The following is a 13,985-nucleotide window of genomic DNA, read 5'->3' as shown; positions in this document are numbered from 1 at the left end:
AATGGGGCTCCGGAACGGATCCTGTTCGCATCTAGAGGTACCACTGTACATGCAAAGCTGTGAAAAAGTAGCCTTTGAAATACATCATCTTGCTCCTTAGTTTATATACATCTCAGATAAATTGACACAACACACACTTCCTAGAATGGAGTCTATTTTGCTATCTCCCACAATAAGACATTTATTACATACATAACATTACTATCAAAAACAGGCAACAAACTTTCAATAATCACATTTGACAAATTATTGGGAAGAATTTGGAGGACAAGCAGTTGAAATGAAGAAAACTTGAATATTTAGTACCCTTTCCTGATACACAGAGAATGCTTTAAAGTGTCTTAACAGTAATTAATCCAAAAATCTTACATGTTAATGCACAGTAAGAGGACTACATATTTGTGTAATCTCATAATTTGCCAAGGTCTCTATGTCTGACTGCTGGGCAAGTTTCTTAGTCCTTAAACAGGAGCCTTCAGCCAGAGGAGTAGCCTTTTAAGATTTCTAGGAAATTAAATAGTTGCCTACTTCTCTATGGATGTTACTAAAATAATACTCTCTTGTTCACTCATCAAAAAATGTGATTGCCAAGGAGAGGAGTATAAAGACTAATATACTTTAAGGGTGAGATTTGTGACATGCATACATCAACTGGGTTTTTATATAGCAGTTGTGCATTAGGTCATTCCTGAACTCATGGCCTTCATGCCCAGCACAGTCTTGGGACATTCTGGTAAGGGAAGTCTTCACTGACAAGGGGATTGTATCAGATTAATTAAAAGATGTTACCCTATGCTTTCATTTCAAATCTCAACAAACGTACTAGTACCAGTTTGATGGTGGTTTTATTTTACATCAATAAGAGAACCTACAGCATAACTGCTTTAATGAACCAAATATCTTAAATGAACAGTTTTGGAATATGGAACATACCTTTAGGAGCAGCTAGTATAAAAAGTATCAACATCAGTGGTTTGAATATAAAAAATTTATTTAAAGTCAGAGTATGCAACAAATAAAACCTACAGAACACAGATTTCCCCATCACAATCTGTTGCTTACCAAATAATGGGAAAACACATTCCTTCAGTCATTATAAAGTTTTCAATACAAAAGAAATTAAGTTTTGTAAGAAAGTCTAGTAGACCAGGTACTGTTTCCTTCCAATATGCTTCACAGACACAATGCCACTCTTCAATACATTCCACGCCATCCACCGCCTCCCATGTTGCCTTGTCCATAGTATCCACCGCTATTTCCACTGCCACGACCTAGAAAGTAACAATAGTTACCCCACATTTGTTTAAAATGAAATACACACGAACTTCATCATTAGCATGCAACTCTTTCTCTATATGGTTTCTGTGCATGCAAACGATACAGCATTCTTGTTCCCGTGTTAACAAATACTTTATAAGACAATGAACTTTCGCATTATAAACTGTTTGCCTACCTACTTAAGACTTACCATAGCCACCCAAGCCATCAGGAGTACCATATCCTCCGCTATAACTGCTGCCCATTCCCATTCTTCCAACAGAACCATAACCAACTTGATCTAGAAAACAATGTTCACTGTGGTTAGAATATCCAGAGGCTAGATAAAAGTTATCTTTGAATTAAAAGTTTGAATTAAAAATGTAAAATCAAGCATACCCATTCCATCTCTGCCGTAACCTCCCATTCCAGAACCACCTCCAGCAGTTGAATTAAGGAACAGCTCAATGTATCGATGTTCTTTAAAACAAACAAACAAAAGAAATAAACACCCATAACTGAAAAGGTAATTAATGTGGATTCATAATTATGTACATGCAGCAAGGGAGTAATTTACAAAGTGCTTTCTGCCAGGCACACTGAATAGACTATAGCACCTTTCCATGCAAATGGATACTCAAGAAAGGGTTGAAAGGTCAGCAGATGTGGCTCCGTGAACAACTTGTTCAATACTTGCAAGTATAGACTTCTTTAAAAACTCTGATGTAATCAAATCTTTTAAACAACATTCTTAAGACATGTAAAGCTCAGGCATGCTAATCCAAAAGAAGTGATACTGGATTGTCTATGTTAGCATTTCATGTAACATGAAAGATTGCTTCCTTTCTTGGATTTTTTGAAAAATCAGCTGTTAAGTGGAAATTAAAACTAAATAAAATATGCAAGCAAGCTTGGATATTCAATGAACTACAAAGGCAGCAATCCTGAGCTTTCAACTGCTCCAATGTTTGCTATAACTTACGCATATGATTTTTATCTTTCAACATGGCAGTCACTGCATCTTCGTGTGTTACAAATTCTACATCTGCTTCTCCTGTTGCTCTTCCATCTGCTCCAATGTCAATGTGAACTCTTATAGGTGTCAATGGTGAGAAAAACTAAAAGTGAGCAATAGTAAGTTACCACTTGCAGGAACTTTCTCATATTGAAACAACAGTTATCTTAAGCATATAACAACCATTTCACATGCTTTATCCGGGATGTCACACTCCTGCCTGCATTTACACTAATGATGCAAACCTTCAGTTTTTACTTATTTGTTTTGAGCTACTATCATTAAAAAATAATTTGCCATCTTTTCTAATCTACATAGTCACTGCAGTTGACAGCAGTCAGAAATACTTGCTGATTTACTGCAAGTCATCAAGTGATCTATTAGTACACCCTGACCACATTCGGCTTAGCTGTTACGTTTCTCCCCATTTGAAGATTACAGATCATTTGCAGCTGCAGCTGCTATAATTTATATTGAACCCAAGGTTTTTTTAAAATTAAAATACCCTGATTGCATCTCAATTGCTATAAATTATTTTGAAAAAATAGCCTTTAGAGCATTACAGTAATTTCATCATATCTTCAGGAACTACTTTAAAGTTGAGCCCGTCTGTTGCTGCTGCAACAGTAACTACTTTGATTGTTAAAGAGTCAGACCAGGTTCTTAAACTCTTTAAGATCTTTGTTTCAACCAGGAATATTCGTCTATAATGCTTACATTGGCAATATCGTTTTCTGTTGCTCGAAATGGCAGTCCTCTCATGTGAACAAAGTGACCACCATGAAAGCCTGAGCTAGCATCTCCTGCTCCACCATAGCCGTGGCCTCCCATTCCTAAAACACAAAAGATTCAATAAATGTATGATTTAATAAAGTTGTGCACATGCATTCCCAATATGTGTTTACTCCCCCTTGAAATTGTACTAGGTTATACACTAGAAATATCCTACTCTGGTTTAACTAGGACTTTTTTGGTTCCTTCCATGCCAAATAATTACCCCCCTCCCATTCTGACATGTAAAACAGTAGGTTTCCAACTACAGTGGTACCTCAGTTTTGAATGCCTCCATAGTCAAAACATTTTGGAACACGAATGCTGAAAACCCAGAAGTAAATGCCTCAGTTTTTGAATGCGCCTCAGAAGTTGAACAGGAAACGTGGCTTCCGTATTGAGGCTTCTGCTTTCAGTTTTCGAACGTTTCGGAACTCGAACAGACTCCCGGAACAGATTACATTCGAAAACCGAGATACCACTGTGCTCACATGCTGGGACTGACAATTTTAAAGCAGTGCACAGTATTTCTCCAACTTCAAAATAACCTGAGGAATTCAAAACAACCCCTCAGCTCTAAAAAATACCCTACTTAACAATAAAAAAGTGGTTCTTTTTTCTTTGCCTTGGGAGCCAGTGAGACGGCCTGATGGTTGAGGAACAATACTATAAAACTTTTAAATCTTACCTCTACCATCTCTCATTCTGTCATCATAGCCATCATTTCCATAGCCATAATTGTTATAGCCACCATACTCATCAAAGCCACCATATCCTGTGAGATTTAAGAAGTGGACATACCATGAAACGGTCTTTTTAAAATTCAGCTGTTATCACTGTGCATATAATCAGTACCTCTTGACATCAAATATATAAGCAAATTTCTATTTATAAAGTTGTCAGGCTCAAAGACATGCAAACCAAGTTTCATCCACATTTAAAATCTCATTTCAGATGCCTCTCCATACCTTTTCAATCTTTAGTCACACGGCTGGTAAAAAAACTGATAGGTATCCAGATTTCAGACTTGGTATGTATTATAATTACTGTCATTTCTGTATTTCTTGACAAAACGTCAGGAACGTGAAAATGACAAGAGCCTGTGGTCATTAGATACACATACCACCGTCATATCCACCACCTCCTCGACGCATTCTGTCATACATACTTCCACGCCCAGCTCCATAATAACCCCCTCTTCCTCCCATTGGTCTATCATAGGGTCCAGGTCGCTGTCCCATCATTCTTCGTGGTGGGTCATAGAATCCTCGGATTTCACTCTTACTACTTTTGAAGATCTCAATATATCTGAGTAAAAAAAGATTTTCAATGTACAAAAGTAAGAATACACATATGTGATGTCTGGTAAAAAAATACAGTAACAAGTTGCACAAATGCTCTGAATTCTATATCTAGATACACTTTCAATAAAAGTGTACCCTGTTTTTTCAAGTGTCACTTAAATTTTAGGAAATGTAAATGCAAAAGCAAGCATTTTAAGTTATATATTTTACTGTCTAGGAATTCTAAACGCATTTTAAATACAACAAATTTCTGAATCACACTCCCCCCTGCCCCAGTAATAAATTCTTTGAAAAATGTCTGGCTATCATAGAACACCCTCCACAAAAATTGAAATATCCTAATTTTAGCAATCTACATAGTATTACCATTTCCCCCTCCCACCAAATCTACTATACTTCCCAAGTTACTTAGGGTGATTGTAAGGTTGTTGTTTTTAAATAGCCAGTTACTTTATGCTCCCCAACCCCCCAAAAGCAAAACTGACCCCCAACCCCCCGAATAACACCATCCCAAACTCTCCATCCCCACCTGTGCCCTATTCTTTCCTTGTGTTTCCCCAGAGCTTTTTCTGCTATCTCCTTTGAAGCAAACTGCACGAAGGCCTCCCCTGTGCTTCTCCCCTGGTAGTCCAGCGTCAATGTTATCCCATTTGGCACGATTTCCAACCCTTTAACCCAAGGACAAATAACCCCATCAAGGGGAAGAGTGTTAAAGTCTGAAACATTCCCATCTGTAGAAAATACTTAAAGCAAATCTACACAAATGCAAGAACATAGCTTAGCTTCCCCCTCCCCTACCTAACCCAAATACACACGGTAAAGATCTTTCATTAAACTTTATGGGTTTAGACATTCTATTACTGTCTCTTTGTTCAGACTACACAGCAACAGCTACATCACAAAGGCCCTCCTATATTGCATGATGTAATAACTACATACTCCAAATTCTGATTCATAGCAAGGTATCTAAATGGGTAAATTTTATATCCTACACTGCCAATGCAATCTCTTGATTAGTAGTATTTTAACACAGAATACCAAAAATTAGCAATCTAAATGTTAAACTGATTCCCCCCTCCCCCCTGAAATAGTCAATATAAATTAAACTATTTCAAATATCAATCTTGCAGACATAGAAACACTGAAAGTCACTTGACATTAACACTAGAGCTACCTTGAAAGAACTGAACGATCTCCTCCTTGCTGCAGCCAAATGGCAGACCACGCAATCGTACTGTTCCATCACTAGATGAATCATTTGGACCATTATGTTTCCCAGCCCAGTCCATTTTGCTGTTTAAAATCAAACACCATAAAAAACATAAACAGCAAATTTAGCATTTGAGAATCATGATTCACCCCCACCCCTTCCTAAGCAGGACTGTATTCATTAGCAGTATCTTGAAACATGCTCAGACATTGATTGAAGCATAATGCTGTGGTAAGTTACAACTGCCGTTGTCTAGAACTCATTCAGTACAACTAGCATGACCTGCTCATGCAGCCTGCCACATATCTACTCTCAATACCTCAGGTTCTCAAAAGAGATGCACTATCTATGAAGACAAATTCTACTGCTTGGAAAAGTGCAAATGACTCCCCAAAATCTCTCACATTAGCTCAGCCATGCACTGGCCCAATCAGTACATATAACCAATCATTGCAATCGATGCTATTCTTTAATTCATAGTGCTGCAGGCTGGTTAAGCCATTGAACTATTTTCTAAAATGCATAAGGACTACTAACATGCACACTTCTCTCCACTGTTAGCACACAAGCCACTTCCACATCTCCCTCCAATGCCAGCTAGAAGAGCCAAGGCAATATTCCTGTAGAGATTCACAGAATCAGGAGTTCTGACAACTAAGAGAGGCAGTGAATGGGAAGCAAGGCATGGGGGTTAATGAGCACAGGATAAAATTCAGTAAAGTGGGAAAGTGGAGTGGGGGGTGGTGGTACACAAGATAGAATGACCAGCAAGACAGAATGACAGCAAAGTAGAGAGGCAAGCCAAACGTTTATTTTTCACAGGACTTTAAAGCTGCCATGCACACTTTTTCAATGTGAAAAGGTAAGGTATATTTTAATAAATAAAATTAATTTAAAAATGGAGTACTAGTAAATAGGGCAGGAATTAGGAACTACAGGCATTTATGTTTTGGGAAATTCTGAAAGGACACTACTACAGTGGGACTCATTCATGATGCAACTTGGAGATGCATACTATGAAAACCTCAAATGTAATATAAATTCTCCAAAAATGATGTAGTTCAACTCACTAAGAAGCTGTAATGATTATAAAATAATTTAAGTTTATATTAGTTGCCAGTTGATGGGGAAGAACCATTTAATTTAGGTTGAAACTCACTCTACTACTATAGGAAGGCACATCTTCCCCAGCTTAGTCAAGTCCTGCCTAAGAACAGATAGGACTCTGATGCAAGCCTGGAGTCCTACAGAAGCCAATGTAAGAAGTTTTCTCCCATTCCTCCCCACTACCTGAAAAAAGACTAATTCCTAACAAATAACTGAATTCCCCATTGTACACATCTGAGGAAAAAACTTTTCAAAAGGGAAAGGGGCATTATTGGGTCTGCTCGCTCTCACACACAGAAGGTCTGACGACATGCAAGAAATTCCTTCTTTTAAGCACAGGGAGGCCAAATGGCACACTGCAAGTGCCATCTCAGAACCTCATGCTTTCATGGGGAAGATGGTCTTAGCTAAGGATATATCCCAACAGGCAGCACAGCAAAGGTAAGACAGTGAAAAAGCAGACAAAGTCACAACTGCCATTACTGAAGCCAAAGCTGTTCCAGCAGCAATACAATTTCTACAATCTATTCCCCTCAAAACTGGGCAAGTCCTGCAGCTAGCAAGCCTTTTGCTCCTGTGCACCTCAAATCCAGCCCCAACCTCTGCTCTGCTTCTGCAGCATCTGACAAAGTAAATCATTGAGGAAGAGAATGTTGCAATCAATTACTGGCAGGAGCACCTATTTGAATTGGATGTTCCTCCTCAGTCCTTTAGTAAAAGCTGCTTAAAATCTTCAGCAGTAGGAACAAGAAGAAAAGCCTGAAACTAAAAATCCAGTGTGCTCCCCATAGCAAGAGAGGAAAGCATGCCCATTTCTAACCCAAGCCTTTTTGACCAATCAATGAGCAAGGAATGGAGCAACCCTAGGGAGGGATAATTTACCAGCCCTACTAGAGCAGATGCCAGAGAAGAGTTTGCCCCATGGAAGTCCCATGAGGTGTCCTTCTCAGCCATCCCAGTTACAACATTCTCTAATGCATCAATGGGCTGACAGTTACATTTATATCTCCCCATCCCATGATAACCAAACCCTTCATTAAGGAATTCACTGCAGAGAAGGCCTCTGCAATTATTTTTCACGTCTATTGCTTACTATGTCTCCTTTTCTGTCTACATTAGGAGACTATGGATCTGAAACTGAAGTTTGACATAGCCACTTGGAAGGTGAAAATCTGCTTAGAGACCCATTTGAACACATTCTTCCTAGGAGAGACCAAGGATAAGAAAAAGGCATTTCTTTTTCAACTCAAGCAGGAAATGCCTCCCAAGTGGTAAATTAACATTACACTCATCCTTCCATTTGTTCCCAGTATCCAGACCAAGAGAGGTCCAGGGGCAGGGATAGCCTTAGAGACAAAGCTGTCAGTTGCACATCAGGAAGCTTCAAGTGATTCAACAAATACTGGAAGTCTCCTAACCACAGCCAAATGGGTCTTTAGCTTAACCCTAAATGTCTTCCTCTCTCCATACCCATCAGAGCATAACTTACGAGCCTGACAGTATTCTACATGAAGTCCGGCCAGAAATTATGCAATAACCCTGCAGTGGTTCCTGCTAAATTTCCATAACCAAGCAGTCAGGAAGTGACCTGTACTGGTCATTTAGGTGTTTCTCTTTTCTGGTGGACAAATCATTTTTAATCTATACAAGGGCCAACTGATAATGAAACTACAGCAGATCTGCATAAAATAGGCTAGCCTCACATAGCCAAATGAAGCAGGAAGACAGCACAGATATGTTCTACAAAGCACAAACTAGTGGGAACCTTGCTTTTAAAAAAATTCTTCTTGAAGTACAAGGTCACTATAAAAGTGGAGTGGTTCTTTGGGAAACACCTATCCAACGAATTATGGACACAGAGTCAATTGGTTCTGAACCTCTTCACACCTCAACTGACCCACAATATCAACAGATTATTCACCAGCTCCTCTACACAGCAGAAGTAGTGGCCAAGAAGACGGCTATGCATATCCTGCCCTCCATTTCTCTTATTTCCTAGAGTCTCTCCTTGCACTGTTTTCTGATTTCCAAAGGCTGAATCAATCAAAAAATGCAGCAAGGAGAGAACAGAGCTAAAAGCCCCATATAGCCAGAGCACATAGATCTCCACTAACAGATAGATACAACTCCGTGGTTCCCCATAAATCTATTTCAGGGCTCAGTATTCTATTACAAACCATGGTTCAGTTTGAATGGAGAAAAAAATGAGCAGAATATCCTCCAACTTAACTATTCTAACAAGATTGTTCTAATATGACAGCTAAATATACCCTTTACAGATTTTTATGGGACCTTTATTTGAACCCATGACCAAGTACCCCTTCAATGAGCTTTTGCTCAGGACTGTATTCCTAGTGGTAGTGCCTTCAGTCTTCACAAGTTTCAGCAATGGCACCAGTTAACAGTTTTTTTCACATCTTTCATTAGAGCAAGGTGAGCCCTAGATTTTTTAATTGCTCACAATGGGACATATTATACAGACAGAGGAATCCTTGGGGGAGGGTTTAGGTGCAAGTACTCAAATTCACTTCAGCCAATTGGCTGATACTGTATTATAGAAGTAAATGCAGCAAAAGGAATAAAACCTCAGTCCCAGTTTGGTAAAGGTGCTGAAAAACATTCTGAAACAACAGAAGACTCCTGACTTGGAGACACTACTCTTGGACAGTTGAAAATAACATGCTCTTTCGCACCAGCTCAAAGAAATAAGTCATCACTATTACATTTTATTTTTTTATGTTGGGAGAGCACTTTACTGTTTCCAAATCCTAGGGGTTGGAGTCATATATTATTTGCTTACAGTGTTTCTTACCCAGCTTTTCAACAAGTGATCTGCAAAGTGCCTATCAGTTATAAAAACCAACAGAAGTATAATAGCTTAAATATTTCTAAAAATAAACACAGAGGAGCAGAAGAAAAGAACTGGTACTCCTAGGTTACAAACCCTTTCTTTCCCGCAATCCTCTGTTGTCCTGTTCTGTTTAGGGCTCGCAATGCTAATACGCTTAAGTACTTAGTGAGGTGAACTGGAATTTTTCCCTTTTAAATAGAAAAGGTTTCCACTAGTATATTTTTCTGTTGAAAGTTTTCCACTTTGAAAAATGCATTGTTTCACAAAACAATTAGTGACATAATGAATGAACAAAACACAAGTCAATTTGAAATGCATATAAAAAAGAGTCAATTCTAAAATCAAAACAGTGGTTAACTTTTTCCAGCTGTTACTCCTAGGAAGCAAATGTTTTTCTTCAAGCAATCTACAATTAGTAAGTTAACTGTTTTCAATGTATTTGTTTTCCCAGGCCGAAATAAAATCTAAATAATACTGAATTGTCATGTCTTAAAATATTTAGAAGTATTCCAATAAAAATAATTTTCAAGTAAAGCTTATGAGTGCAATTTTCAAGTAAAGCTTATGAGTCTACTCAAAAATATGTCTCAGTGACAGGACTGCAGTCTTAACCACAGTAAGTTTGCAACCCTATATTGTACTACTTAACGGAGCTACACTGAACTCAATGTGGGATGTAATCCACTGGGAGCAGTCAAGTACAACATTCCTTGTTTTGCTAGAGTGGACATGCAAGGGACTGTTTGGTCCAGCCAGTTGAAGCTTCCTGGCCTGGAGCATCCTTCCTTGCATGTGACTAGTATGTGGGCATGACCTCTCCAGACCTGATAAAAGGCCAAGTCACGCTGCTACCTTCCTCTTTTCGACATTCCTGTTCGTGCTTTCTGCATCACCTGGACTGGACTGCTGGCTGCCACAGCAGTTCCCCAGGTTATCTCCCATATGGGGTAAACTTGTCTGTACGTGTTTGTAACTTTAAGCCTAAAGCCTGCCTTCAGGGATCACACTGTGTTCTGCCTGATCATCAGTAAAACTACTTTTTACGAATTCTTACGAATAAGACTGTGGTGTCTTTATTCTTTTAGGAGGGATTCAAAAGGGGTCTTACCAGGAATATTACAACATATCTCAATCTGGACAAGCCAGATTGAATTGCTTATTGTCTTAAGAAACTCACACGAGTTTGAAACCAGCTTTCTGCTGTGTGAGACAGGGAATGCACTCTAAGTGAAGAAACTTGCTAGCGCAAGTTAGGAAGGATATTAATAAACAATATATCTCCCCTGCCACCCTCAACATTCCCACACTCAATGGGACTCACTTCTTAGTAGACATTTTTATGATTACACTATATGCACTTTATTGCATGTTTTTCTGTACTAAAATATTTCAGTTCAGGTAATTTTGCCACCTCAAAGCAGTTTGCAGGTATTTATACATTTAAAATTAACATCACATTAAAAATAAACTAACAGTGTTATGAGTGCTGGCCCTTATGTAGCCAGAATGGCACTACCCAAGGCAGGCATTAGTATCCTCAGGAAAACCCTGAGGTTTGTAAAAGTACAAAGCCACCACCACCACCTCAGGGGAGATAAACTGTGTATAGAATGCTGACCAATTGCTGGGAAGGGAAAACTGGGGGGTGGAAGAGAGTGGCTGGAACACTCTGCACTGCAAAATTTTGTCGCAAGTTCCAATTATCCAACTCAAAATTTTATGAAAATCCCATTCTGTACTTAACAATGTTTGGTTTATTCCTTCTCTTCCTGGTGCATGGCTTACCTTTTCAGAAAAAGGTATAACTCTAGTTCACCAAATTCTATACCTTTGCCCCCAGACTATTGTACATTTGCGTTTTACATCTACTGATCAGTGCAATCCTTTGTATGTTTATTTAGGTGTAAATCCCACTGTTTTAAATGGAATTTACTCCTATGCAAGCATATGGTTGTTGTCATGCTCGCTGTCTAAGCTGCCAGAACATCAATCTTGTAGTCTGGAAGTGATTATACCTCTTCTGGAAAAGAAGGGTGCAGCTTTCCTATGCTTCCTGCTTGAAAAAGATGAAAGATGAGCTTTATCTTTAACAACCACAACCATCCAGTATGAAACTCCAGGTGTTTTTCCCCTCAAAAAGTTCTCTTGCAGGCTAATCCTAAAAATCCACCTAAGCTGCTACTGTCAAGAACAGCACCACTATAACCTGTAGCCTCCACTATGTGCTTTAAGATAACCTGCAGTGCACAGAATTGTGCAGATTTCCTTTTATCCTAGGGACAGAACAGTGATTGAATCATGCAGAGAGACTTTAGAATTTGGATACAATAAGCCAGAGAGCCCATATTTCAATATGGTAAACAGGAGCAAAATGGAGATGCTAGTAAACAACACTAGTAAGCATTTCCCTCTTTTAGCACCTACCGGCATTAGTCTGCTTTTCATTTTTAATTCTAGGATTCTGAACTACACAGAAATTGGACCAGATTTACAGAACAAGATAACTGATATATTGCCATATGATCCCGCACAATAGTATGTAAGGTAATCTCTCATGGAACAACATTTGCATGCTAGTGTATGAAAGTTTTTAAAACTGAGAAAGTTCTTCAAACAACAAAAAATAATACTTTCTGCTTGAAGACCTCTGCATAGTCTTAACAGTAGTTAAGCCAAATATTATTTATCAAAGTAATGCAATTAAATTAGAGAAAACTAACAGTATGATCCTGTGCATGTTTACTCATAAGTCCCAGTGTGTTCTGTGGAACTTACTTCCATATAACTGTGCATCCAATTGCAGCCTAAGTTATCTAGTGGCACATTTGGAAATCTTTCCATTGTAAAAAAATCCCACTGCATGAAAGATATGTATCATTGGGGAAATAGAGGTATTACTTTTTTTATTGCCCTGGAACCATCTTTTATAGATATATTAATATTCACTATAAAAACCAAACTAAGTGAGAGAAGCTATGTTTCCCAAAACTGTAACAGAACCTATGTAGGTATGAACCCAAAGGACATGATTTCTTGACATAAATGACTTTAGTACTGTCATTTCTGAACATGTTCAAAATATGTCCATGTAAGCATCTATGTATTTCAAGTGTCTTGTACAGCGATTACTTTACCTACCCTATCCTTTACCTTATTTCTGTTTTCAAAAGTAGATTAGCTGTAGAAATGACCTAGGTCAAATGGCTCATTTACAATCAACCTAAGTGTATTTTGGCTGATACACAGAAATATGTTGCGTTAGACAAAGTGAAGAACTGCCACCCCTGCACTTATTATGAATCTTAAATCACAATGGCTTTCAGTACGGTATTGCCACTAACTGTGATGGTTGCAACGTTGCACCGATTTAGCCTTAGTTTTACTAGCACTTTCTGATTTAATCTAAGTGATGAATGAAATTTACCCTCTTACCCAAGCTTAAATGCTACTACGTGCGTTTTCTCGGATGTAATTCCCAAGGACTACAATGGGGCTCTTTCCCAAGCAGCTGAGCAGTCAATCTCTTTACATCTCGTCATGAGTGAGCATGGCGAGGCGGGGGGCGGGGGAGCCGGCACAGGAAACTCCCCCCAACTATCAACAGCGCTACAACACTACGATCAAATCCTTGCCCGACATGCACAGACTCATCGCGCAGGCGTGAACTACCTTGGGCAGAGGGGGCGTGGCAGATCAAAGAATGCCCGCTCTCAGAAAGGGGGGGAGGGGAAGAGTAAATCTCCGCCGGTTAAAACAGCCAAAGGAAGGCGTCCCCGTGCCTCTTTTTGTCAGGCCCGGGATGCCGTTGATCTGTCGTCCCTACCCTCGCTCCCTTGGCTGCACTAGTGCTGTTAGCTGCCAAGCCGCCGTTCCCGGCGAGCCGTTGGGCCACGAGCGCCAGCCCCAGGCTGAAGGGCACCTCGGCCACCGGCAGGCGAGCCAGTCGCCTCCCTGGCGCGCCGCCTCCGCTCTCCCCCCCCTTCCCCCGCCAAATCACCGCCACATTCAAAATGGCGGACGGAGAGAATAGAACCCTCGCTCTCTCTCGCGCGCGGAAGCCACCGCTTAACCCTTCCCTTCCCTCCCCCGTTTATCCCGCCACCTGACCCAAGGCTGAATTTCTCAGGGAGCCGAGAAGGCGGGTCCGCCCACCTCGGCTCGTACTTTCCCGGCGCATTGGCGACGGAGTTGCCCGACCTCTCTCCCCCGCCACCCCACTCACCGGCAACACCTCACCCACTTCCCCAGGCGGTCGGCGCTAACGGCAGGGCTGAGACTCCCCCACAAAAGAACAAGGAAGCGCGCCTAACGGGCGGCTGACTAGCAAGCTGCGCAGCTGAGGCAGACAGGATGGCGTCGCGGGCGGACGTATCGCGAGGACACGCTGCGCCGGGGACGAGAATTTCGCTCGCGTCGCCTAGGTGCAGAGCGTGACGCATGCGCCGCGGAGGAGAATGGGGCGACAGCCGT

The 13,985-nt window shown here is 40.3% G+C and overlaps 1 protein-coding gene across 17 annotated transcripts; it reads right to left on the bottom strand.

Moving 5' to 3' along the window:
* Nucleotides 1-973: 973 nt before the first annotated feature.
* HNRNPH3 (heterogeneous nuclear ribonucleoprotein H3) lies at nucleotides 974-13,966 on the bottom strand. Of its 17 annotated transcripts, none has more exons than XM_083740603.1 (10): nucleotides 13,738-13,901; nucleotides 5,522-5,640; nucleotides 4,877-5,015; nucleotides 4,167-4,351; nucleotides 3,732-3,818; nucleotides 2,990-3,105; nucleotides 2,240-2,375; nucleotides 1,657-1,737; nucleotides 1,469-1,558; nucleotides 974-1,271 (listed from the first exon to the last, which is right to left on the bottom strand). In XM_083740603.1, the coding sequence occupies exons 2-10, from the start codon at nucleotides 5,634-5,636 to the stop codon at nucleotides 1,195-1,197; spliced, it is 1,026 nt and encodes a 341-aa protein (XP_083596729.1). In that variant the 5' UTR covers nucleotides 5,637-5,640; nucleotides 13,738-13,901; the 3' UTR covers nucleotides 974-1,194. The 17 variants fall into 17 exon arrangements, with proteins under 17 accessions (XP_083596729.1, XP_083596741.1, XP_083596739.1 ...); XM_083740615.1 differs by having other exon boundaries at nucleotides 4,212-4,351; nucleotides 13,837-13,891; XM_083740613.1 differs by having other exon boundaries at nucleotides 4,212-4,351; nucleotides 13,738-13,885.
* Between the last annotated feature and the right edge of the window lie 19 nt (nucleotides 13,967-13,985).

Source organism: Podarcis gaigeae (assembly GCF_964106915.1).
Source record: "Podarcis gaigeae genome assembly, chromosome: 5".
Lineage (NCBI taxonomy): Eukaryota > Metazoa > Chordata > Lepidosauria > Squamata > Lacertidae > Podarcis > Podarcis gaigeae.
This window is presented reverse-complemented; position numbering and strand designations above follow the sequence as displayed.

What these genes read in the sequence shown, in the direction of transcription:
- HNRNPH3 (XM_083740603.1), bottom strand. Translation starts at nt 5,636, where the DNA reads ATGGACTGGGCTGGGAAACATAATGGTCCAAATGATTCATCTAGTGAT. An exon ending in CAGAATGAGAGATGGTAGAG is followed by an intron (nt 3,106 to 3,731) that starts GTAAGATTTAAA and finishes TTTGTGTTTTAG; the next exon opens with GAATGGGAGGCCACGGCTAT. An exon ending in CAGAAAACGATATTGCCAAT is followed by an intron (nt 2,376 to 2,989) that starts GTAAGCATTATA and finishes GCTCACTTTTAG; the next exon opens with TTTTTCTCACCATTGACACC.